The 24,936-nt window shown below is 37.9% G+C and overlaps 5 protein-coding genes across 6 annotated transcripts; 3 read left to right on the top strand and 2 right to left on the bottom strand.

Moving 5' to 3' along the window:
• Positions 1 to 197: 197 nt before the first annotated feature.
• On the top strand, positions 198 to 2,048 carry LOC132203927 (neuralized-like protein 2). The gene is made up of 5 exons (XM_059632097.1): positions 198 to 343; positions 685 to 1,009; positions 1,071 to 1,241; positions 1,297 to 1,584; positions 1,647 to 2,048. The coding sequence occupies exons 2-5, from the start codon at positions 700 to 702 to the stop codon at positions 1,760 to 1,762; spliced, it is 885 nt and encodes a 294-aa protein (XP_059488080.1). The 5' UTR covers positions 198 to 343; positions 685 to 699; the 3' UTR covers positions 1,763 to 2,048.
• LOC132203925 (rootletin) lies at positions 2,025 to 11,673 on the bottom strand. Its single transcript, XM_059632096.1, has 29 exons — positions 11,664 to 11,673; positions 9,940 to 10,041; positions 9,685 to 9,879; positions 9,415 to 9,623; positions 9,219 to 9,363; positions 8,954 to 9,163; positions 8,745 to 8,891; positions 8,497 to 8,690; positions 8,328 to 8,442; positions 8,031 to 8,267; positions 7,679 to 7,976; positions 7,494 to 7,624; positions 7,270 to 7,437; positions 7,009 to 7,203; positions 6,598 to 6,957; positions 6,355 to 6,547; positions 6,112 to 6,295; positions 5,883 to 6,058; positions 5,646 to 5,831; positions 5,336 to 5,580; positions 5,068 to 5,283; positions 4,692 to 5,012; positions 4,457 to 4,633; positions 4,290 to 4,397; positions 4,055 to 4,234; positions 3,786 to 3,998; positions 3,420 to 3,728; positions 3,044 to 3,358; positions 2,025 to 2,991 (listed from the first exon to the last, which is right to left on the bottom strand). Exons 1-29 carry the CDS (start codon positions 11,670 to 11,672, stop codon positions 2,743 to 2,745), a joined length of 5,787 nt encoding a protein of 1,928 aa, XP_059488079.1. The 5' UTR covers position 11,673; the 3' UTR covers positions 2,025 to 2,742.
• A 5,589-nt stretch (positions 11,674 to 17,262) lies between these two features.
• LOC132203934 (iron-sulfur clusters transporter ABCB7, mitochondrial) lies at positions 17,263 to 21,935 on the top strand. The gene is made up of 13 exons (XM_059632105.1): positions 17,263 to 17,573; positions 19,217 to 19,453; positions 19,505 to 19,700; positions 19,761 to 19,927; positions 19,980 to 20,081; positions 20,134 to 20,310; positions 20,367 to 20,541; positions 20,589 to 20,746; positions 20,798 to 20,961; positions 21,028 to 21,157; positions 21,216 to 21,359; positions 21,410 to 21,541; positions 21,599 to 21,935. Exons 1-13 carry the CDS (start codon positions 17,391 to 17,393, stop codon positions 21,818 to 21,820), a joined length of 2,187 nt encoding a protein of 728 aa, XP_059488088.1. The 5' UTR covers positions 17,263 to 17,390; the 3' UTR covers positions 21,821 to 21,935.
• On the top strand, positions 17,581 to 19,119 carry LOC132203936 (SET domain-containing protein 4). The gene is made up of 2 exons (XM_059632109.1): positions 17,581 to 18,513; positions 18,573 to 19,119. The coding sequence occupies exons 1-2, from the start codon at positions 17,815 to 17,817 to the stop codon at positions 19,059 to 19,061; spliced, it is 1,188 nt and encodes a 395-aa protein (XP_059488092.1). The 5' UTR covers positions 17,581 to 17,814; the 3' UTR covers positions 19,062 to 19,119.
• LOC132203935 (uncharacterized) lies at positions 21,927 to 24,763 on the bottom strand. Of its 2 annotated transcripts, none has more exons than XM_059632108.1 (6): positions 24,649 to 24,763; positions 23,866 to 24,122; positions 23,647 to 23,799; positions 23,093 to 23,591; positions 22,630 to 23,030; positions 21,927 to 22,572 (listed from the first exon to the last, which is right to left on the bottom strand). In XM_059632108.1, exons 2-6 carry the CDS (start codon positions 24,100 to 24,102, stop codon positions 21,976 to 21,978), a joined length of 1,887 nt encoding a protein of 628 aa, XP_059488091.1. In that variant the 5' UTR covers positions 24,103 to 24,122; positions 24,649 to 24,763; the 3' UTR covers positions 21,927 to 21,975. The 2 variants fall into 2 exon arrangements, with proteins under 2 accessions (XP_059488091.1, XP_059488089.1); XM_059632106.1 differs by having other exon boundaries at positions 24,546 to 24,755.
• Positions 24,764 to 24,936: the final 173 nt, after the last annotated feature.

Genomic DNA, 24,936 nt, shown 5'->3' with positions numbered 1-24,936 from the left:
GCTCGCCATCTGGCAATCTATTTTTTTTTTTCATTACATACCCACTTCATTCTTAATTTTTGACACATTTACAAATATCTTCTTTCCTCCGTGCAACAGTATAATTATTATGCAAAATTATTAAGAGGAAAGCAATGAGAAAAGACTTCAAAATTTTCCAAATCCAAATCGATCGGAATGTGCGACAGCAGCGCCGTAGGTGAGCAAAATAATAATTTTAATAATAACACGACACGACATGAAGTCCGAAAACATCGAATAAGAAAAATGCAAGACGCGATGGTTCTCAGCATATTTTTGGCATTTCAAAGCATTTATAAACTTTCTGGAGCTCGATAAACTGGTGAGAAATTTGCACTCTTTAGTAATCCTACTGAAAAACTAGAACGAAGTACAAGGAACGCCTAAATTTTTTAACATTGCTTCAAACAATCTCTGGTTTGGCTGTGTGTCGTTATCCGCTTAAAACTTTTATTTCGCTTTAATTGTAATAAACAGAAATAACAAAACCTTTAATGACTTGAGTTTGTAAAAATTTTAAACTTTTACGTCCGGCCGTACCAGATTATGTATGCATCTGGTTATAATCTGCGGTATATGTATGTATTTTTGCGTTGCCTTAATGCAAAAATTTCAATTCACGCATTTTGTTCCAGAAAATTAATTTTTATTTTTCACCAACAGCTTTGCCGAAGAATTATGTCTGTGTCTGGAGACAGCACTAGCAGCAGCAGCAGCAGCAGCAACAGTGAAGACAAAACTGATGAGTCGACAGGTTTCCGATCTCTCATGGTGCAGCACAACAGCCGTTTCCACCCCAACCACGGCGCAAACGTGAATCTCATCGAGGATGGAGTGGTCGCCAGAAGAGACAGCAGCTTTGCCAACGGCCTCACCTTCAGCGCTACACCTATCCTGCCTGGAGAATTGTTTCTTGTTGAAATCGAACGCAACGAACGGGGCTGGAGTGGTTTTCTCAGGCTCGGACTGACTCAACTCAATCCCGATGGTTTGATTTTTACTGATTTTTTTCTTTCTAAATTTCCTTACAAGAGATTTGTGATTTTCAGGGTTGCATCCCCTTCCCCAGTATGCCCTTCCAGATCTGACAAACATGGGGCAAACTTGGGTCTACGGGATCACCAAGTATCGAAATTATGTTTACGAAGGGGAAGATGCTCACGCTGAGAACTGGGAAAACGAAAATGACAGACAACCGAACAGCCAGTCATCAGTGTTAGGTGAATTATTATAAATAACTTAATGTATTCCTCTCTATGTAATATTTAAATGCAGGAGTTCGAGGCGACACCGTTTTTACAGCAAAAGGACCTGTGAAAATGAGTATGTTGTTGCCGTCTCCCGTGATGTCCCGAGGCCCCTGTCCAACCGACGAGGGTTCTAGGGTTGGTCTAATTTATGTTCCTCGCACCCCTGAACTCGCTGACATGCACTTTATAATCAACGGTGAAGATCAGGGACCGTGCTGTAGGGAAATTCCCTATGGTGCCGGCCCTCTTTATGCTGTGGTAGATATTTACGGATCGACAAAGCAGGTTCGCCTGCTCCAACTCTATCAGGGAGGTCAGTATCGCCCATTCTTGTTTCCGCTCTGTAATTTAAAACTCCCATCTGCTCAATTGCAGTGCCAAGTTTACTGAATATCTGCCGAGAAGTGATATTGCAAACGATTTCAAACGTTTCCGTCAATCGATTGCCAATACCAGCTGCCCTTAAGGATTTTCTCCGCTATAGGATATGAAATGACACGACCGCACTCCTTTTAAATACTGGATTCAATTTATGCATTTATTTTTTTTACTTTTAAAGTAGTAGTTACAAACCACTTTCCTGTAAATGTCCCTAATTTTTATACAATGAAATGTTAGCCTCAATTATTTTCAATGGTTTAAAATCATGCTTCTGCATCATATTTAAGCGTACAGAACTTGACAAGATGTATACATTAAAATAATGATATTCGTAAGTAATTAATATATAAATGTGTAATAAAACTCTGTTACTATGAGTTATAATTATATTTTGTTTTTATTTGCTATATAAAAAAGAAATCAGTTACACGTCAGTAGGCTATCCTTGTTTACTTAAAACATTCACTTTACTTTGGACGGATAATTAAAAGACTGCATCGCAGCCAAAACCTAAAAAAATGATCACTTTGTGCATTTAACTTTCTTGTACGCACAGACCAAGACTCGTTTTTCTTGTGGAAAAATTAACATATTTAGGTTATGCTTTAATAACTTTTTACTAATCCTACACGGGTTTACAAAACTTTTAAGCCCTTATTTTGTGAGACTAGCAAGATTGATGATATGTTCCATACCTTAAAATATCAAATTATAAAATGTTAGTAAGTACAATGTTTAACTTTCAATGAGACAAAACCGTCTGGACATCTGTTAAAGATTCTTGCAAAGCAAGAATTGATGCAGACTTTTTAAAAGTACAAATAGTTTTGGTTACTTATCCAAGTCTCATTGCGTTAAAAAATATTGCATTAATGCTCTCAATAGAAATTGTTATCAAAAATCATAGCAATGATAAATGGAAAAAACTAAAAAGTTTCATCATGTGTTAACTTAGAGTTTGGTCTTGAATCACAAGACCAAACCCAGCTGTTGATCACTGGTGCACTTCCTTGAGGGTGCATCACAACAACAATTAACTATAGGATAAGATTCTAATAGAGATTCGAACAGCAACAGTGATTAATATTATTTACTGCTTGTGAGGGGTTGTCGAGCGACCTCGACCTAGGTCGGGAACCAAACTGGTGGCTGAATCCAGTTTCCGCGCCTCGTGCTCCAGGAGCATGGAATCCAAGCCAGGGTCATGGGCCACTGTGTGAAGGGAATCGCCTAGGGCTTGCCGCAGCTGCTGCATTTCTCGGCCAGCCCTCGAGCTACGCAAAATGTAAAGTTGCCTTCGTTTCACCTCTTGGCTTAGCTGTTCACGCAGGAGCTGGATCTGGAAGAAGCAGCAATGGATAAATAGCACAGATAAGATTTCAAGCAATTACCTGATTTTCAAGCTTCATAACTTGCTGCCTGTGAGATTGTTCTCGGTTATCGAGCATTCGTTCCGCTTGTTGTTGGGAACTTCGGAGCCTCTCAACCTCTGCTGTTTGGTCAAGCATAGACGTCTGATGCGATCTGCTTCTTGAATAATCAGCACCCTTATCAGCCAGCTGGTTCTCTAGATGGCGAATCTTCATTTTCAACTCCCGAATTTCGTGCTCGTGTTCAAGGTCTGTCGAATCGCCCTTGTCTGCAGAGCCATCAAATGTTCTTGACATTGATTTTGACCTGTCCAAATTTCTTTCCAGCTGCCGAACCTTTTGATTTTTTTTTTTTAATTTTCATTTTATTATTTAAAATTTTTAAAGTGAGACTCGCCTTATCAGAAAGGGCATCAGCCTTTGCTTTGTACTCCAACTTTTCCCTCTGAGCTGTTTGTAACTGCCTGAGTGCCTCTTCGTCTCGTTCCGTGGCTTCTTTGTTATTTGGCCAGGATGAGAGTCGAAGCTGTGTTTCTAAACTGGAGCGTTTCAATTCGCTGTTCGAAAGCTCGGACTGCAATCTCTGAATCTGCTCTGTCAATTGAGACTGAGCTCGTCGCAAATCAGTCGCAGAACTTTGTGCTGACTCAAGTTTTTCGACCAATACTCTTTTTTCGTTTTCACTAGTTTGCAAACTTTTCTGAATCTGCGTTACACAAAAGAATTTTCAAAAGGACTTTTTGCAAAAATTTTGTTCACTTGCCTGTTTTAATTTTTCACCAGCGTTTTGAGATGAGCTGCTTGTGTCCATCAATGTTCTCTGGAGATCTTTGATTTCCGTTCTCAGATCTCTATCTGATGTAGCTGCTTGCTCAAGGGACAAATTTAGCTGGTCGATTGTGGTTTTAAGAGAGGCGCATCTCTCCTCCAGACTGGCGATTGTTCTTGTTTGAGCCTCTGCCTTGTCTTGCAATTTCTAAAGAAGGAGATCCAAATTAAAATTTTAGTCTTTATTTATTTTATTTTTCAAACCTGGCAGTGAGAATCTTTTTCCTGAATCATCATTTGCAATCTTTGCAGGTCTCCCTCCATGGACATTCTTTGAAGCTCAAGCTTAGTGCCCCGAGATTCACTCCTAGCCAACTCTTCTTGCAGGCTGCGCTTTTCTTGGTCCAGACGGTTTATTGCTTGACGGAGGCGATCAATTTTTTCCTAAATTAATTATTTTTGATGAAAAAGTTTTACAACTATTTTAACTGTAATTCACCTCTGACTGAGCCTTTTCATCATGCCCACTTTGCAGGTTCAGCTCAAGCGCAGTCACCCTTTCCCGCATAGTCAAAATTTCCTCTGACTTTTGCTGAAGAGCATCAGCCTGAAACAAATATTGTATTATAGCTTTGTTTGAGGAAGAAAATTTGCAATATGGCACACCTGCGCTGAAATAGAGACATCTTTTTGTCCAAGCTTGGAAACAAGTTTGCTCTTTTCATCCTGCAGGCTTCTGATAGTTTGCATTGCGCTAGTCAATCTCGAATCTCCTTTTCCCTGAGCGTCTAAAGCCTCCTTCAACTGCTTTTGAGTGGCGCAAGCTTGATTCTTGAAGTCATCCTAAAATTTTAATAATAAAATGCTTACAAATTAAATTTGGTAAATTTTTCAAACAAACCCTATCTCTTTCGATCTGAGCAACTTGTTGCATCAGAGATCGTACTCCTTTACGCACGACTTCTGGGTCAACGTCAATCATTTCAGCCGCTCCTTTCTCTTCTGCTTCTTTCCTGTGATATCTTGCGGGACTCCATCTCCTTGATGGACTCGACAGTCTGTAAGGCAGAGTCACACTGCCGTCAAGCTGAATGCCCGCAATTCTTCTAAGGGTGGAGCCAACGCTGCTTAATCGTTGTTCCGTCTCCTTCTTTGCAGCCTCTAGGTTGCTTAGTTGTCCGTCTAAAGCTTTAACCCTGCCTTCTGCACCTCCAAGTTTGGCCTGCCAAAAGTTAAAATAATAAGCCTATGAATTTTTTAAATTATAATTTACTTGCTTTGAGCTCCTGGATTTGTTGGTTTGAATCGGCAAGACAAACTTCGATATTGTGTTTTTGGTCTTCCAGTTTCCTTTCGCGCACACGACCATCTTCGATCCTCACCAACAGAGCTTGTTCACTGCCTCGCCACCTCTCCTCTTCTTCTGCTGCTCTTGAGCGGATTCTGGACAGCTCTTGTCTGCTCATTTCCAAACCATTGCCTAGCTCCGACATCTAAGATTGCTTAAAATGAGCCAAGAAGTACAATTTTAATATCCAAAGATACCTGTTTTCTGAGCTGATGCATCTCTTGCTGTGCTCGTTCTTTTTCGTCGGTCTCATTTGTAAGCCTTGAAGAAAGCTCACTGTGCACTTGAGTGAGTTGTGAATAAGCTGCTTCCAACTTTTGCTTTTCTTCCTTCATTGCCGACAGTTGCTGACCAGTTATAAGAGCAGCATTTTCAACGTCACGCAATTGAAGTTGAAGCCGTGTTCGCTCAGTGTCTAAGCCTGTCTTTGCATCCTCTAGAACTGTAAAATAAATTTTATGAATTAGCAAGTTGAGGAAACGATTTTTATTTACGGTAAAAACTCACTGCTTATCTTTTGGAATGCATCTTCAAGAGCTCGAGCTTGCTCTCTCTTTTCTCCTTCTGTTCTCCTCACTTGCTCTCGCAAATCCTTGTTTGTAAGGCCATATTTATCTTTTTCGCAGTTACTCTCTGCAAGTTGCCGTCTAGTGTCATTAAGATCTTTTTTTAACGTGTCGCTCAAATTTTCCACTGCAATGCAAAATTTGTTTTAAATTTATTTTAAGAAGTACGACTCTTTACATTCTTTCAATTTGAAGTTGGTTTCATGCAGCTCAGTTTGCAAATTCTCTGATCTATCTTCAATCAAATGCAGCTGAACTTTAAGCTCGTCACAATCATGCTGAACCGAGTCTCTTTCTTTCCTCGTCTCAGCAATGCGCGCCTCCATATGGTTCTTTTCGTCTTCTGTTCTTTGCCTACAGTAAAACCATTGTTAAAAACTGAAGTAAATGCAATTTAAAAATATTACTTGAGGTCTTCCAGCTTTGCTTTGATTTTAGAAAGCTCATCTCTTAGTTGATTCATTACACCCCTGTCTTGCTCAGCCCTTGAAGCTGCCTCTCGCTTGACCCTTTCCAGCATTGCTGCCTCCTCGTCAAAATCTTTCTTCATCTGGACCAGTCTATCCTGTAGAGCTTGAATGTCATGATGGGCTGAACACAGAAATTTTTAGGTTAAGATGCGTCCGTCAGCCAAAATTAAGAAGACTTGCCAAGTAAAAGAGCTTGCTGTTTGTCATTTTCAGCTCTGAGTAGATTTTCTTCGTGTTGCTGAATCAAAGCTTCCATGTGAGCCTGCAGTTCGTCAATTCTATTCATGAGTTGTCCTGTCTCATGCTCCTTCTCATTCTCCAATTGTTGAATAGCTTGCTGCATCCGTTTTTCCAAATTTGCCCTTACTTGCTCCTATAAAAAAAAACTTGATTTTGCGTACTAAAAAAATAATAACAACATACACGCTCCTCTGCCAGCTTCCTTGTTGTTTCGTCACTCTGTTTTTTCAACGAGGCAAGGGTTTCTTTATATTCGGCGTCTTTGTTGCCCATTTGCTGCAGCAAGTTGGATTTTGTTTCCCTCAAATTCTTCTGGGTATTTTCTAGCTCTGATTGAAGTCGTGCCACTTGGCCTTTGAGGCTTTCTTGAGTTACAAGAAGTGCTTGCAGCTCTTTCTCCAGAGTAACAACTCTGACTTCTGAAGCCTCAAGGCTACTTTGAGTGTCAAAAAGAACAGCCTCCAATGCCTCCTTTTCACTTCTAAGCGCAGCGTGCTGTTCGTGCAACCTTTGCAACTCTTTTTCTGTTGCTTCAAGCATCACCTAAATTTTATAATCTATTTTCATTTTTGTAACAAAAATTATTCCTCAAACCTGTGTTTCTTCTTTATCTTTGACCAAAATATTCATTTCCCTATTCAGCCTGGCATTTGTTTCAATAGCCTGCTCCAATCGTTGTTTAATTCTTTGAACTTCTTCGTTCAACTCTTCCTTTTGACGAGCAAGGATTGGAATCTGCTTTGTCAGCTCCGTGCGCTCTCGGGAAACTTGTGTCAACTCGATATGGATCTGGTTAAGAAAAATATAACATTATTTGAGCACATTTTAAGTATGATAGCAAGGGCGATATTATACCTTCTCCCTGTCCATGTCGCCATACTTGATTTTTTCAAGAAGGGATATCTTTTCCGACTCCAAATCTAGACGATTCTGTTCTGCCTGAAGAAGTTCCTTGCGTAGAGCTTCAATGTCATTTTGATGATCAGAACATTGATTCTTTAGGTTATTATTTTCATCCAAAAGCTAAAAGAAGAAATCAATTTAATGTAGATTAAAGCAGAATTAGAATAAATACTTACCCTCTTAATATCATCTTGTTGTCGAGCTTTATCTTGGACGTGGCTCTTGTTTATATTATCCAACTTGACCAGGGTCTCATGAGCATCAGATCTTTCAAGGAGTGCTTGCTCCAGCTCCATTTCAAGAGCACCTAAAATAGTTGGTTTTTAGCTTAATTATACAATAACTTAAAATGAGTGATTACTTTTGCTTTTTTCAAGTAGAGAAATGTCACTCTCCGAGTCCATTTTTTGCTGCTCCAACACATCTTTAGCAAGATAAAGCTTGTTGAGCTCTTCCCTGGTGTTAATTAGGTCCTCTCTGAGTCTGCCACAACGCTCTACTTCAGCTTTCAAATTAGACTCTCTGATTTCAGAATCTCGATTCATGCGCTCGATGTCATCTCGCATGATCATTTTATCGTTTTCAAGTCTCTCGGCCCACTTTTGAAGCTTTGCATTAGATTTTTGTGCTTTTTCAAAATCAGAGCTCAAGCTGTCCATCTAAAATTGTGCTTTAAAATTAAATTTGAATTAAAAAAAAATATATATAATTACCTTCCCCTTTAACTCAATCAGATTCCTTTCTAGCTTATTCTTGTCGGCTCGAAGGTTTTCCAATGTCTTTTGCAGGGAATCTTTTTCCTGAGTTAGTTGATTAGCTAAAGCTTTAGTGCTGTCTAGCTGAGACGTAAGATCAACAACATGATTCTCCAAGGCTTGACCGTTCTCATCGGATGCTTCACACTGACGACGGAACAACATAAGTTGATCCTGTGTTGTCTTCAGCTTATTCTAATTTTTTTTTTCAATTTAATTTCATCATATGAAATAAAGAAAAAGTTAAAGATTTACATGCAACTCATGAGCTTGGAGCTGATGTTTGTGAAGAGCAGCTTGAACAGCTGAAATGGTACTCTCAGCAAAAGCTGGCGATGTTGGTGTCCGCATAAGGTTACTTTTGGGTGTGCTAGACCCCATGAAATAAAATTAAGTGAACCAAAATATTTCGATATAATCTCACCGTGGTGGCATCATTGGTGTTGCAGAGAGATGCAGATGACTAGCTGGTTGGACATTTGCGTCTGCGTTTTTATTTTCGGCATCTTGCAGAACGGCATGAGCGATGTCACGGAGCGCATTTTGCAGAAGGGCAAGTTCTTCTTGTGCTCTCTGCACTAGAGAAGCTCCTTGCTCAGCATTATCGCACTTGTCCTCCTGTGGAATTTTTAAAATACACTCTCTGCTTCAAAATACTTTGCGGTTCCTTACCAAGATCTTCATATCGTGAAGTAATGCTTGGATTTGCTCATCTTTGCTTTTAATATCTGCTTGAGCAGCGTCAAACATGGATTGCAGCTTAATTATTTCAGCACGCAAGTGAGAAAGCTCTTGCTCTTGCTGGCGCTGTGATTTTTCCTGAAAAAATTGTACATTTATTTAATTCACAGAAACGAATTAAATAAGCACAGCTCCCTTACGTCCGAACGATTAGATCTGTCATAGAAATTTGCCAAATTTTGGCACGCAGAGTTCATTTCATGAGTGGAATTTGTCAGCTCAGAGCGCAACTTGGCCAGATCCTGTTCTGTTGTGGCTCTAACATCAACAAAAGCCCTTTTCATGGAAATTACATCACGCCATAAATTCAGAAGTCTCCCGTGTTCAGCAGAATAATAATCGTTGAAGCTCTGAAATTTTAAATTTGAATAGTTAAATATGCTATTCTCCAGCTTTTGATAATACCTGTTCTTCTTCTTTCCACTCATCCTCTTTGACGAGAAGTTCATCCCTCAAATTTTCCCAATCAGTTGTGAGTTTCTGCAAATCGGAAGTCAGCGTGTCATTTGATATGTAGCTCTCTTCCAGCTGTTCTCTCAAGCGCAGATTTCTAATTAATAAGACCAATCTCAACAAGTCAATAAAATAGGATTTTTTTTACTTTCGCTTCTCTTCATCCAGGCGGCGTATTGCTGAATCAAGATCTGGAATTCTTTCATCCCTGACGTCCCCAGAGCTAGCTGATAAATACTGTTGGGACAAATCTAAAGACTTCGGACCGGAATAACTTCTTGAAGCAAGGGACGGCTCAGCAGCTCCATCAAGAGCTTGGTTCTCCAGCTCTGAGCACTTTTGTTTATATTGTAGGACCTGGATTTACGTTTACAATATTATTTTGATAAATGAAAAAAAAATATATATCAATTTTTGCCTTTGATTGGAGTCGGCTGACGAGGGCAGCTTGGTGTTGCTGCGCTTGTTTGTATGTGTCGAGACGACGACGGTAGTTAGAAGATTCCTCATCAAGTCGCCTCTTAAGACTCTGATTTTCCCGCTGCAGGGTGTCCACCCCGCCGTCCGTGCCTTCAGGGTCGCCGCCGCCTCTTGGAGGCTGTCGTATCCCACCCTGCACCCAAATGCAGGCGTTAAAATCACCAAGCCAAATTATTCTGAACCAAAAATTCACCTTTGACACAGGTCTTGTAGGGTAAGAACCACCTGGTCTGCGTTGATCCATTGGCGGTCGATACTGTGAGGTCAAATCATGAGGCTCCCGAATCGAAACTTGCTGCAAACAGAATTTTTAGAAGTTTAGAATTTAATGGTCATTTTTCATATATAAAAGTGACGGTTCCTTTGAAAATTTGTGGGAAAATGTAGAGTGTTTTTAATGAGAAAGTCCCCCTCTCAAAGTTTCCAAAGTTTCATTCCCTTATCCACGCGAGGTCACGAAATTTGGTAACAAAATGTTTAAGAGTGACGGTTCTGCAGTGGCTTTAAACTCTCAGAATGACGAAAGTTTTGGCAGTGTAATATAAGTTTGTGAAACGAAAGTTTTAAGACTTGCCGGAGAAAGATTTTAAGGGAAAATTGCTTTAGTAAAAGAGCCAAACTTGTTGGAGATCGTTGGCGAAAATAATCTAATCATCAATTTGCGCAATTGAAAAATAAATTGCAAACCGCTGATTTGCTCTCGGGTTTCGGTGATAACGAAACTATTTTGCTTTTTTGGAGCCTCGCCCAGACTGGCACAATCAATAGAAATGCTGAGCAAAATCACTCTCAGCGTTTACTCAGCAGCGGCAAACACGCACAAATACTCCACACACCAGATGCAACCCCGGCCCGACCTGGAGCCGGCGTTTCCCATCCCCTAACTTTATCAGGCAATTTCATCTAAACGATTATGGCCCTCAGCAAGCCCTGGTGCGGAGGCAGACGTGGTGCCGCCCGCCGTCCCGCAGAATGTCGGGCCATAAATTTCAAAAATTCAGCAGGACGGTTTGTGTGTGCGAGCTGTAAAAATATGAAAAATAGTGTGCGCGCGGAAGAGCACGCAATTCGCAGGATGGGCTTTTGACATGCATATTGAATGTTTGAAACTTAGTCATTGCGTTTCTCGTTTCCTCTTTTCATGTAATAAAATTCCAGCAGACCTTTTTATGCAAGAATTTCCATAAGTCTTTTTGACGTAATGAAACTCTTGTGAATTTCATTCGTCACTTTCCAAACACATTCCACAAATAACACGTCAGTCCTTGCAATGGTAATTTTTAGTTTTTTAAAGGCATAAATAATAAAGCCTGTGGCGAGTAAAGAGCTAAAACTTTGCACGAAAGAATTACTGCTTGACTTTTTGAGTGGCACGACTATACCTTCTTGGGCACGACTTTTTTCCTGAACACTTCCATTGTTATAGTTTGTCAGTTTTTACACGCTTGAAATATTAATAACAAAAATGTCACTCATTAGTTTAATTTTTTCTAATCAATTTCAAACAAAAAGTTTTTCAACAACGGCTCTGAATAATTAAAAATAAATAATCAAATTAGCAATCAAATCATTTGTAAAAAAACTGACAAATTTAGAATTTCACGATCGAGGGTTGAATCGGCTTTTCCTCAATAATTTTTGTGAGTTGTTTATTGTTTAAGAATTGTTTTTTCTTAAAAAATAAACAAACCACAAAACGCATCAAGAAAAACCCGATTTTAAATTCAAATCGCCATAAAAAAAACCCATTATAGTTATTACTTTACAAAAAAAAGTAAAGCTCTTATTCTGGATCAATTTGAATTCTGAAAATAAAAAACCAATTATGTTATGATTGACTGCAGTGCAGCTAGAAAAAATATAATAAACTTGTGAAACTAAAAATGAATGATGAACGCTAGATTTTGATTTCCTCACCCTGGCCATGTCCGAGGGCTGGTCAGCGGGGTGGACAAGTGAATGTGTTTGCGCGTCGAAGATTGGGTTGTGCCCAGCTCGGGGCTCAGCCTGCTTGTGCAGCAGCCACAGCAGATTCGCCTCAGAACGGGGCGGTTCGCACAAGGGTGCACGCGACCGTGGGGCCACCCCTGCAAGTAAAACGGACCACTCGCCATGGCAACCCATTTTTGTCAATCCCTTTGTTTTTCAATTTATGGCGCTGCTGACTTTTCCAGCAGTGCCAGCAACAACAAAATTATTATTTTACAACGTCTGCGAACGAAAACTTCCTTGTTTTTGCGATGAAAAGTTTCTTTGGTGAAATAAAAGACCCACGGAGCATGAAATGCTATAAAACCGCGATGCAAAAAGTTTCCTTGCAAAACACCAACACTCGTTATCACTCAAAATCTCCTCACCGACTGCCGCTCTGAACGGTTTCAGACCCAAACTTTGCCTATATTTTGAATAGGTGCCAGTTTGCTTGATAGTACAGGAATTTCATTCACAATCACAACAATGCCCCGGAACACAATGGGCATTGTGTAGTAATTCCATAAGGGCGCGTGCCAACCACGTCTGGTAATACACGCCGATCGGTTTATTTGGTGCTCATTGGAATTCTATGAATCTGCTCCTATTTCTACGGCGTATATTGAAACAAGATTGTTTTAGTCAAATAATAAAACTGGGAAAATATAATAACCTTTACACTGAAAAATAAAAAATAATTTAAATAATTTTTAATAAGTTAAAAAAATGTGATAACTTAATTCGAGCAGAAAAATATTCTTAATAAAAAATCTGTGCTAAAAAATTTTTTTTGAAAAATTTCCTGGCAAAAATTTGTATTAAACAACAGCATGAAATTCGGCTTTATAATAACAAAATTATCATAAAATAGTGTAAATCAGGAAAATACTCTTTGTGTGTAAGTTAAATTAAATCTGCACCTTTCATACACTTTAAATGAGATTGGTCTGGTTATTTGCAACTCCAATTGAAAATGTCGAGCTCCTGCAAAGAATGAGTATGCAGCACGCATGACAAAAACGTCTAGCAAAAAGCCTATCTATAACTTTTCATATATCTACAATTATTTCATATGACAAAAGAATTTTTGATAATTTGCCCGACAAAAAAATTTAAACAAAAAGTATCTAGAATATGATGCAAGCGTCTTGCCATTTATAGTTGTTACGTTTGTTACAAATGAAATGGATCGACAATGCTGCACGAAAAGTCTTGACAATAATTTCCCACTCACACAGATTGGCGGACTTTCGTGTCATACTTAGCTGCAAATTGCTTTAGAGAAGGCAAAAAGCGGGTGTACCGAGAGTATGCCGAGCATGCATGTTTTTACAAGCTTTTGAGCAGCCGAGTTTTGTTGTCGGATCTAATTTAAAGCATCACGCACTCCTGTAAGTTATTTTTCTGTCTTTCGTTCTGTGTTTTATATAATATCACTGATGGATTAAGCTTTTTTTATTATTACTCGCAGCAATGCATGTCTCGAGAGATCTCGCGGTGCCAGCTACGTGCCGGAAGAAACTCGGGTTGCCTCCGACCAAAAATTAGCCCGTCTGCGTCTATTGACAAACTATGGTACCCTGCCCGTCGCCTAACGACAGCAAGCGTTGTTTACATTTTATTTTATGTTTTATGGAATTATTGAAGAAGAAGAAGAAGACAAAAATAAACAAATATTTCATTAATGAAATAGGGTTGCATGTCTCGAATTTAGAATTAATTAAAAAAGAATTACAGATTACGGATGCAAATCACGGTGCCAAATTGTTTTTAATAGTATTTCTAGGAGGTGAACAACCCAATTAATTCTTATTATTAATATTAAATAAAGTTTATTTAAAATTAATGTAAATAAATAAATTTACACTTGAATGATATAAATAAAAATAATTTTACTCTCGAATGATGTAATAAATAATTTTACACTCGGCTGATGACAATTAATTGAAGGTTAACGCTTGAGAACGATTTCATGACAAAATTCAAACTGCGCTTGGCCTCGTTAAAAAATTAAAAAAAAGTAATTTGACAAAAAAAAGTTCTTTGTTACTTAATTTTTTTCTGAACAAAAAATAGCTTGGATTCATCTCAAGCACTCTGTAATATTCCCTAAAATTAAGTCGGCAATTTTTTAGTAAACTATCTCAAATATATTCAAGCTAGGAATTTTATTTTAAGTACGTTGCCCTGATGTTTGATCTTTCTTCGGAGCTATTTGGAAGGGCAAAAGAAGGAAAAAGCGAGCGAGCATTAGTTTATTGCCATGTTGGAGTTCGTGCACGTGCTGTGATAAATGGGGTGGGTATTATCCATCAGCAACACACATTGGTATCGCATGTTGGGGGTGTTTTTGAGACACCCGTGCCAGGCACCGCTCGCAGGACGAGCTTATATTATTTTATTCGCAGGGAGGATTAGATAACACCCGGCCGCGCACAGGCAATTATTGGCATCACATGCCACTACACGATTCACTAATTTGGGAAAACTGGCTGCCCGAGTCGGCGAGAAAGCAAAATGTGCAAGGATTTTTAGCAGCGCCTAGCACATGATCATTAGTGGGTTATTATAATTGCCAGCTACGTAGAAGAGTCTATATTCTGGGAGGCGCAAGTGCTTCGCCAATGCAAAATTCCAAATCGTTCACGGCATTTCTTTTTTAACAACATTTTTTTCATCAACAATATAATATTATCATATTTATTAACACAAATTTGAGATCTGCAGAGTTTGAATTATTCAAATATTTAAATTTAATTCAAATAAATTTTAGTTTTTGCCAGTTTTGCATTCAAAATAAGTATTTGGGCCTGATTGAAAATTAAAAAATTAAGAAAATAGCTTTATTAAAAAATACCTACTTTAGTGATTCTTTTGTTTATGATAATAATAAAATAATTAGTTATAATTTAGCATGCAGATCTCTTTGCAAGACCCCCCACGTTTTAGAAACTTGATTGCCAGAGGTATTTCCTCAGTCCTCAGATAATGCATTTTCTCTCATTTACTTTTTACCACTTTTTACCTGATTAGTGAATAACAAACAATGATAAATCAGATTTTATACAGGTGCATTACTAAAAATATATTTTTTTAAATATTACAACCACAAAATAGAATTGAATTTTTTTTACACATTGACTAGAATAACTTAAAAAATAGTTGAAACTTCATCTGAATTTTATTTGAAACAATATCTAATAAGAAATAAGAAGCAATGAAAATATATGAATCAACTTTATTTTTATTTTTTTTTGGTCAGAAGAATAAAATAATAATAAGTGTGCCCTTTATTAGCGGTGCCTACCACCCATTTTTTTTTATTATTATATTATTATTTTTGTACATTGTAGATGAAAAGATTTTAAATATTTGTAGATAAATTATCAAAATGCGACTAATAATGAATATGTTAAATATTTGCCTGCAACTTTAATAAATAAAAGTTATTTTTAAACTTATTTTACGAAAAAAAATTTTAATGTTTTTTTTTCTTTTAAAAAAAAGCTTGCGCTTGTGCTGCACCGATGTGCGGTGCCGATTTGCGGCGCCGATTTGCGGCGCCGATTTGCTACGGATTTTGTTTAAAAAATTAAATTAATTCTAAAAATTTTTATTCAAATTTCCTTATTTTTCATAAGAAATTCAATATTAAAATTAATAATAAGTTTTCTAAATTTATGAAATATAGTTATTTTAAACTTTTTTACGAAAAAAATTTTAATCTTTTTTATTTCAAAAAAGCTTGCGCTTGTGCTGCACCGATGTGCGGTGCCGATTTGCGGCGCCGATTTGCGGCGCCGATTTGCGGCGCCGATTTGCGGCGCCGATTTGAGGCACCGATTTGCGGCACCGATTTGCGGCGCCGATGTGCGGTGCCGATTTGCGGCGCCGATTTGCGGTGCCGATTTGCGGCACCGATTTGCTACGGATTTTGTTTAAAAAATTAAATTAATTCTAAAAATTTTTGTTCAAATTTCCTTATTTTTCATAAGAAATTTAATAATAAGTTTTCTAAATTTATGAAATATAGTTATTTTTAAACTTTTTTACGAAAAATATTTTTGATCTTTTTTATTTAAAAAAAGCTTGCGCTTGTGCGGCGCCGATTTGCGGTGCCGATTTGCGGCACCGATTTGCGGCGCCGATTTGCAGCGCCGATTTGCTACGGATTTTGTTTCAAAAATTAAATTAATTCTAAAAATTTTTGTTCAAATTTCCTTATTTTTCATAAGAAATTTAATAATAAGTTTTCTAAATTTATGAAATGTAGTTATTTTTAAACTTTTTTACGAAAAAAATTTTTGATCTTTTTTATTTAAAAAAGCTTGCGCTTGTGCGGCGCCGATTTGCGGTGCCGATTTGCGGCACCGATTTGCGGCGCCGATTTACTACGGATTTTGTTTAAAAAATTAAATTAATTCTAAAAATTTTTATTCAAATTTCCTTACTTTTCATAAGAAATTTAATATTAAAATTAATAATAAGTTTTCTAAATTTATGTAATATAGTTCCAAGAAAAACGCGCATCTTTTACTACATTTTGTCAATTTGACGAGGTATTAAATTTGAAAATTTTATTCTCAGCAAGTTCAAAGTTTCCAGTACTCCTTCAAAAAATGCTCTCCTAAATATGTTCATTTTCTCACGAATCAATATAATTTTTCGTATAAATTTAAATTTTGCAACAATCAAACAGATAAATGATGCATTTTCCCAAATCACTCTCTATCGTTTTTTTTGTAACGATGCAAACAACCGGACATTATTTGGTAAAAAAAGAAATAAATAATATTAAAAAAAATCATTTATTTTTTAAATTTAATTATTATTTTTAGGTTATAATTTACCTAGGATTTTGCTTTAGTGAATTAATTGTTAGTTAAAGACCCATTCTTTCTGTGTGCAACCCAGTGAAACTACATTTATTTTTAATAGAAACCAAATTAATACAATTAAAATTCACAAATATTTTTGATGAATATTAATATTTAATCTAAAAGAATGTAAAGAAATGCTTAATTTATATTTTATATACTTTACACTAATGTGTGCTAGAAAATAACATTTTTATTTAATCAAATTTCAGAAGGACAGTGAGTCATGTGAAGTCGGTATTGGAGCAAATAAAAATACTTAAAATTACAAAATTTATGGTACGATTAATTGCGAGTTAATTGATGTTCAATACATACTTAAGTACGCAACCTGCTTTTTATAGACATATAGACGCTCAATTTGGCAATCCTAGGGCAGGTTGGCAGTAATTTTAAATTTTCTTCAGAATGCAACAACCCAATAATTGTGATGAATGCTTACCTACGAAGTTTCCGTAATCACCTGCCTGGATTGAACGAGCGAAAGAGCTCACAATTTATCCAATTTGTGGCAAATCATCTGCAAAAACAAACTGTGCGCACCATCGGCATTTACATGTGAAGCTCAACACACATATGTTTACATTTTTCAAATTTGGCGCTTCCGTTTGTAATTCAAGAACCAATCAGCGAATCGGTGATCAAATCCAAAAGTTACACCCCCTTTTCACCCACGGCCCATCCCATCTGTCCTGATTTCAACACACACAGATCTCGGGACATCGATTTTCGGTCCGTCCAGTGTCCTGACATGGACAAAATTGGCGATTTGTGACATCTGAGACGTTATGGCATAATGGCAGCTTCGGTTCTCAAGTGCAGCCGGCTTCTTGTGCCGGCGCAGAACGCAAAATTCAGACCCCTCGGTGTTGTGACCGTCCAGTGTGACAACCAGCGGAGACGATTGTCTCCGCTCAATGCAGACTCGAAGACTTTTGCGACCAAGCTGCCCTCAAATTCTGGATATTTTCAGTCCTTGGTAAAAACTCAATGCAAATTACAAATTTCATCAAATTAAAACCATATTCATATTTAATTGTATTACATCTTAAATTCATAATATAATTTTATTAATTGATTTACATTTCATTTTCTTGATAATATGAAATACTTACAAAATTTTGAAACCCGAATTACGAGACGTCATGATATTTTCACTCTTATAACCGACTGAAAATACATAAACGTTTTTACGCCATACTTATTAATTTTAATTTAAAATGGGCCGAGCCTTTCGGATCCGTCAACGAAAGAAACGGAATCAGCCACCAGTGAACATCATCCGTGATACTGAAGTAGAAGACCTGTGCAAGTGGATGAGCGTTAAAAACTGGACGAGCACTTGCTCATTGCGCCTTTTTAATTTTCCTAACACGGGTCGAGGTCTGCAGGCACTTTGTTCAATTTCCAAAGGTGATGTCCTCGTCAGCATCCCAAAGGAACTTATCATCACGTGTACAAGTGCTATTAAATCTCCCCTTATGGATCAAATTTTCAAACGCTCGTGCAGTAGCAGTTTGTTTCCAATAGCTCAACAAATTCTGGCAACTTTCCTCTTGCTTGAGCAAAGAAAGGAAGAGTCTGAGTGGCGTTTGTACCTTCAAAGCATCCCAAAGAGTTTTACTACGCCTCATTTTGCCACTGACCTTAACAAACTGCCTGATTATTTGAGTGATAAAGTTAAATCTGAAATATTGCGAGTGAAGAGTTCCTTGGACTGGGCCAATCAGGAGCTGCAAAGATGCAAGATCGAGAAGTTTTTGTGGCCTGAGTACCGCTGGGCCTGGTTCGCCGTAAACACCAGAGCCGTCTTCGTCAAGCCCAGTGAAGACGACAAAATTTGCAGAGATAAAGACAACATTGCTCTGGCTCCCTATCTGGACCTGCTGAACCATTCTCCTAATATCAGACCTAATAAGGTAGCAATTATTAAAATGATAATAAATTTATTCTTAAAAAAAATTTGGATTTTTAACAGGTCGGTTGGAATGGTGATTTTTATCACATCGTTGCTTCCGAATCTTTCAAGAAGCACACCCAAGCTTTCATCAGCTATGGAGCTCATGACAACTTCACCTTGTGTTTGGAATATGGATTCGTTGTGCCTGGAAATCCAAACGACAGAGTTTTGCTTAGCGAAGAAGAAATTTTAAAATCGTTGGAGCCAGAAAAGAAAATCAATAAAGTTGATGGACTTATGTGGTGTACAAGAGAAGGACTTAATTGGACCGCTTTAGTTTTTGTGTCCAAATGCATAAACTTAAGTGCTGTTAACTTTGCTGAAAATGAGAAAGTGTTACGAGCATCGGAAAAAGTTATCTGCTGCAAAATTAAAAACCTTGAATTGCAGATAGAAAAGTACCTGACTGAAGATTTGTGTGAAAGTTTGTGTGTTGTAAAAGAGCTTATTTTGGAGCATTTGGATTTGTTAAAAACTGCCCTTTTGGCAACCTTAACGCGTAATTAGAGCAATAAAGCAATCTTTATAATTTATAATTAACTCTAAATAAAATATTTTATTCAAACTGCAGCCAAATCGATAAATTTCAAATATAATTAAAAGAAAAATATATATCCTGCAGTAATTGAAATTAAAAATTTTATTGTTTTGCCTGATTTTAGAGGTACAGCAGCCAAGCAATCTCGGGAGGCGGCCTCAAGTCTTGCAAGTGCACAACTGGAAGCAGCTTTCTGTCATTACCAAGAAAACTTGGATTTCTGAACAAACCATGCAGCGTCCGTGGCTGTTTCCATCCTGGTGCTTCGCAACTTGCCTCGTTGGCAGGAGACCTCAACATCAAACGAGAAGTGACAGCTCAAGAAATGCTCAAGGGCCTCTTCAGCTACATTTGGCCAAAGGTGAAATTTGACAAACCGTTTTCTTTTTTAACTTAAGACTCAAAATTTCAGGAAGATTCGTCTATCAAGAAAAGGGTTGTTCTATCCTTGGGCTTATTAGTCAGTGCAAAATCAATTGCCGTGTGTGTTCCTTTCCTATTCAAGTGTGGCCTAGACACACTCAACAACAATCCTCCTGATGTGGTTTTGTCACTTGCTGGTGGTGCTGATTCAATGGCATCTGTTGCTGCCACACTTCTAGTTTGTTGTAAGAAATTTGAGGACTCATGCAAAACGCTTAGATGTAATATTTTCAATGTTAATTTAGACGGACTTGCTGGTGCAACAGCAGCAGGTTTCAATGAACTTCGCAATGCTGTATTTGCGAGAGTGGCGCAGCATTCGATCAGGAAAATCGCCAAAAATGTGTTCCTTCACTTGCATAATCTAGACTTGTCCTTCCACCTGGACAGACAAACTGGTGCTCTCTCAAAGGTAGGATGTTTTTGCGTTTAAAAACAGCATAAAGATTCCATCATTTTTTTAGACCATCGATAGAGGAAGCCGAGGCATCAATTTTGTTCTGACTGCAATGATTTTTAACATCTTTCCAACCTTTTTCGAGTTGACGCTGGTCAGCTCAATTTTGGTAAAAAAATCCAAAAATAAAAATCAATGCTGACGTGAGCCTTGTTTTTTAGGGGTCAAAGTTTGGATGGCCATTTGCTAGCGTAGCTCTGGGCTATGTTGGTGTTTATGCAACCTATACATTGCTTGTCACTCAATGGAGAACACAATTCAGAGTTCACATGAACCAGGCTGAAAATGAGGCCGGAAACAAAGCAATCGACTCACTTATTAATTACGAAACGGTTAAGGTAATGCAATTATTTTTTGAAAGCTTCGGTTTATATGAAAAAATTTTCTTTCACAGTATTTTAATAACGAGAAACATGAAGCTGATAGATATGACGATGCACTTAAGCGATTTCAAGTTGCATCTCTAAAAACGAGTACGAGCTTGGCATTACTCAACTTTGGACAAAGTGCCATATTTCACATGTCTTTGGCAACAATGATGCTCCTGTCTGCAAAACAAATTTCTCAAGGTGGATATTTATTAAATTATTGGTCTTACATTAATTTCTTTTTTTAGGAAATATGACTGTTGGCGATTTGGTGCTTGTAAACGGTTTGTTGTTTCAACTATCTGTTCCTTTGGGATTTCTGGGTTCTGTCTACAGAGAAGTACGGCAGGCTCTTATTGATATGAGAACAATGTTCTCATTGATGGCGACAGACGCAGACATCAAAGTAGGATTAATTTTATTCCACCCAAATTTTTTTATAGTTTGCTTTTCATAGAGTGCCCCTGGAGCCCCACAACTTTCAATCGTCCCTAGCAACTCTGGCATCAAATTCAATAATGTTGCTTTCCAATATGTGCCTGGAAAGTCTGTCTTACAAGACATAAGTTTTGAAATCAAACCTGGAAAAAAGGTTGCAATTGTTGGAGGATCTGGGTCAGGGTAAAGAATGAACTCTACTTAGTGTATGCCTGTATTTATGTTACAATTTCAATTTAAAATTTTCAGTAAATCAACAATCATAAGACTACTGTTCAGATTTTTTGAGCCTAATTCTGGCAGTATTGAGATTGGCGGACAAAATATAAGGAATGTAGACTTGGAGTCACTGAGGAAAACTATTGCAATTGTTCCGCAAGTAAGAGTCGTGTACCGACAAATGCATTGATTGGAACTTAAAATTTTTTATGCTTAAGGACTCAGTTTTGTTCAACGAAACAATATTCTACAATCTTCAGTATGGAAATTTAGCTCGATCAAAGGACGAAGTGTTAGCTGCTTCAAAAATGGCAGATCTTCACGAATCGGTGATAAGGTGGCCTCAGGGATACGAAACTAGGGTTTGTAAAAATTATTGGACAACAATTTAAATGATTAAAAAACCTCCTAGGTCGGAGAGCGTGGCCTGAAGCTGTCTGGTGGGGAAAAGCAGAGAGTTGCAATTGCAAGGGCAATTCTTAAAGATTCTCCCATATTAATCTTTGACGAAGCAACGTCGTCATTGGACTCCATAACTGAACATGTGAGTCAACTTAATTAAAATAAAAAAATTCGAAATCATAATAATTGTCTTTTTCAGAATATTCTTGAAGCCCTCAGGAGGGCCACAACTGGAAGAACTTCAATTTGCATTGCGCACAGACTTTCGACCATCCTGGACGCAGATGAAATTTTTGTTCTGGAGGCTGGCCGGGTTGCGGAGCATGGCACCCATGTCGAACTGCTCCGTAATCTTGACAGTACCTACAGCCGCCTTTGGCGTGCTCAAAGGGGAGGCAGCCTCACAATGAATGGGGCATAAATTTAATCTGGGGTGTAAAATTAAAAATGTAGCTTGCTACAAAAAGTTACCTGTTAAAAATGTGATTTGTACAGATTTAGATGTGTTGAAATATAAAGTTTACACATGTTTTAAAGCCATGATTTATTGACTTTTCCATTTTAAAATTAAATCAATTAGCTTTTCAAGTTGTCTCCTTTGCCAGAGGTGTACTCGTCAACCATTCTGGACCAGTCTTTCCAAATTTCATGAAGTTTGCCATTTCCTTTGCCAGATTGAAACTGCTTGAGTTTCTTTGGAGGCAGAAAAGAGCAGAAAAAGTTGAACCCTCCAACCAGGGCTTTCTCATCGACGTACTGACAATTGCTCTCCAAAGGCACTGGCACCACATCGGGTTCTATCACGGTGTCTTCTTCAACAGCACTCTGCACTATGTCGGGGAAGTCTGCTGAAATACTGACCATATTGAATGGAGCAATTCCACACTCCTTGAAACTTTTTTTCAAAATTGCAGGAGATCGTTCCAGGGTTCCAAGGGCATCTTTGAACATGCTCGAAAAGTGCAGAGCTGTCATCAAACTGGGGCTGGGGTTCTGCTGCCTCTTCAGAATGGTGGTCCAAGCTGCTTGGATAGTTTCTACGGCGGCGTCGGCTGGGTGCTTTGTAATCTTTGACTTTGGGGGAAGACTCCAGAGGATGATTCCAGCGTCTTCGCAGAAATGGAAGATTTTGTATGAGATAGGAGAGGCGTGTCCATCAACCAGCAAGAGGATCTTTTATTAAAAATAAATATATATTTAAGAAATTATTCTGCAGTAATGTTAAATTACCTTCTTATTATTATCATTGGGGTTCAGCAGATTCTTTGCAATGAAATGCTTTTTCAACTCAACAATGTTGATGTAGCGAGTGTCGGATTTGATCCAACCCTGGGGTGCAATTGTGGCCCACACTCCTTGGACCACTGTGAAGGCCTTTTTGGTTTCTGGAAAAGTCAGAAACGGAGGTGTCAACGTTCCAGCAGCACTGAAGCAGATGCAAGCTTGACGGACAGCATCCTTGTTGGAGCAGTAAAACCAGCGACTCTCATTTCTTCTGCAGATTTTTGAGTCGACAAAAGGCACAGCGATTTCATCGAGAGTAAAGACGCGGTTCAGTTGCGAGAGCAAATCTTCACAGCCCAGTTTCACCAGCCGTGTCCACAGGTTGCTCCTCCATTCCTCATCACCCTCTAATTATACATTTAATTAAAAATAAAATATTTTAAAAACATTAGATTAAATAAGAATTTACCTTTTTTATTAGCTCTGGGATGGTAAGCAGACAGAATCCCTTTCAGCTCGGGATGTCGATCCAAAAAACGGTGGCACCACGATGAGCTAGGCTTCTTTAAAGCGTCAATATTTTCCACAGACCCTTTTTCGACGGCAATGTCCATGATGGAGTCACACAAAAGTTCGTGGTTGCAAGGGAAGCTTCGCTCTAACATTTGCAAGACAAATTTCTTGAGCTCCTCTTCTGTATCCACTCCGTAGATTGGTCTTGGCCCTGGTGATTTGGTCAGCTCTGCAATATCTGGCACAGCACCAAGTTCTGTCACCATCCTCATCTTGTTTGCTAAAGTTGATCTCGGGACATTGAATGTCTTTGAGGCTTTCCTCACCGTCCAGTCCTCATTGAGGACAGCTTCGATGGCGCTGTTCACATCTTCGCCTGAATACTCTCGAGTTTTGCTTCTGCCGGAACCAGAAGTACCAGGAGCTGAATTTTTTGCATTTGATGATGGCAAGGGCTATAAAGAAGTAATTTAAATTACAGTGTTCCAAAATCAAACTTGTTTCTGTTACCTTATCAATTTTAATTTGCTTTGCAAGAGTATGCTTTTGGGTCCCATCATTGTTTCGCCTCTTCTGCAAAACTCGCTTTTTAAGGCTCGGAGATAACTTGGCCTCCACAGAGCTCGCAATTGTCTCGACCAACTTCCCTAGTTGGGCGCCTATCTAAAAATTAATAGCATAATTAAAATTATTTTTATTTCAATTAAGAACAAACTAATTATTAATTACCGAGTCCGCAACAAGTTTCTGGATGTCTTCCTTGTTGATCCCAGATGTGGCCGCAGGTTCAATTTGTGCAGCGACAACAGGTTGGCTGGGTGTGTCAGCTTTTTTTAATTTTATGGTGTAAATTTTTATTGGTTTCCCAAGTTGAGGCTCTGCATTTATAGGCTTTTGGTTGGCTTCCAAAGGGAGGTCTTTTGAGGGAGAAATCCTGACTGTTATTCCATTTTCAGATTCTGCCATTTTTTAAAGCGCTGCTGATTCTGAAAAATAAAAGTTCTCAATGAAAATACATATATTATGCAGTTCAATTAAAAATCAAGTTATATCATTAAAATGTCACCAATGCTACAAAATAAATTTAATATATTATTTAATTTAAACTTTTTAAAATCATACATACTTAAAAGAATCAATTTATAATTAATTTTGATGGGCTATATAAAATGAAGTATGATTTTTAAATAACCAAAATAATTAATAATAATGTACATAAAATAATAAATCATAATATTGTTTTCGTTTTTTTTTCATGCATAAATATATTTTTATTTTAAACAAAAGATCCATAATGTGTTGATTTCTTAGAAATAAATAATAGAAGTGGAATTAATAAAATCAATGCAGGTTATGTGTATGAACTGCCTTTCCTGGTCCAAAAACGTAAAATATGTTTACAAACATACGCGATAAGACGGCGCGGATCCAATTTTAGCACTATTCGTCAGTGTTTGCCTAATTGCCTATTTTCCTAGCTCTTCTGCATTTCGCAAAAAGAGTTGTCCTTGCCTTTCGGTGGAAGTCCGACAAGGTCTGATCTTTGGCCCAAGTTAGGTTTTGGTTTGGTACGATCAGTTCCGAGTTTCGGGTCGCTTTTCACTGCTGCATCGCAAAAATGGTCGACGCACAGTTATAACCACGACATGCGCAGTGGCGCTCGAGAGGCTAAACTGGCGGGAACGTTGACGAAGTATAGAGACACGTGCGATATTTCTGGATACATAATTATTATCATTGATGGATATTATGCTGGAGATTGAATGACTATTAACTTTATATTTATAACTGACAAAAAGA

Source organism: Neocloeon triangulifer, unplaced genomic scaffold (genome assembly GCF_031216515.1).
Source record: "Neocloeon triangulifer isolate White Clay Creek 2 clone unplaced genomic scaffold, ASM3121651v1 ptg000020l, whole genome shotgun sequence".
Classification (NCBI taxonomy): domain Eukaryota; kingdom Metazoa; phylum Arthropoda; class Insecta; order Ephemeroptera; family Baetidae; genus Neocloeon; species Neocloeon triangulifer.
The sequence above is the reverse complement of the archived record's forward strand: the minus strand, read 5'-3'. Positions and strand labels throughout refer to the sequence as shown.

Bases quoted from the DNA above. Each gene is read 5' to 3' on its own strand.
- LOC132203934 (XM_059632105.1), top strand. From the start codon at position 17,391: ATGGCAGCTTCGGTTCTCAAGTGCAGCCGGCTTCTTGTGCCGGCGCAG. The intron at 20,542-20,588 runs GTGGATATTTAT...TTCTTTTTTTAG, and splicing joins TGCAAAACAAATTTCTCAAG to GAAATATGACTGTTGGCGAT. The intron at 21,360-21,409 runs GTTTGTAAAAAT...AAAACCTCCTAG, and splicing joins CTCAGGGATACGAAACTAGG to GTCGGAGAGCGTGGCCTGAA.
- LOC132203936 (XM_059632109.1), top strand. From the start codon at position 17,815: ATGGGCCGAGCCTTTCGGATCCGTCAACGAAAGAAACGGAATCAGCCA. The intron at 18,514-18,572 runs GTAGCAATTATT...GATTTTTAACAG, and splicing joins CTAATATCAGACCTAATAAG to GTCGGTTGGAATGGTGATTT.
- LOC132203925 (XM_059632096.1), bottom strand. The intron at 4,398-4,456 runs GTGTGCCATATT...TATTTGTTTCAG, and splicing joins ATGTCTCTATTTCAGCGCAG to GCTGATGCTCTTCAGCAAAA. The intron at 3,999-4,054 runs GTTTGAAAAATA...CTCCTTCTTTAG, and splicing joins AAAAAGATTCTCACTGCCAG to AAATTGCAAGACAAGGCAGA.
- LOC132203927 (XM_059632097.1), top strand. From the start codon at position 700: ATGTCTGTGTCTGGAGACAGCACTAGCAGCAGCAGCAGCAGCAGCAAC. The intron at 1,010-1,070 runs GTTTGATTTTTA...TGTGATTTTCAG, and splicing joins GACTCAACTCAATCCCGATG to GGTTGCATCCCCTTCCCCAG. The intron at 1,585-1,646 runs GTCAGTATCGCC...GCTCAATTGCAG, and splicing joins GCTCCAACTCTATCAGGGAG to TGCCAAGTTTACTGAATATC.
- LOC132203935 (XM_059632108.1), bottom strand. From the start codon at position 24,102: ATGGCAGAATCTGAAAATGGAATAACAGTCAGGATTTCTCCCTCAAAA. The intron at 23,800-23,865 runs GTAATTAATAAT...ATTAATTTTTAG, and splicing joins AGAAACTTGTTGCGGACTCG to ATAGGCGCCCAACTAGGGAA. The intron at 23,592-23,646 runs GTAACAGAAACA...ACTTCTTTATAG, and splicing joins AGCAAATTAAAATTGATAAG to CCCTTGCCATCATCAAATGC.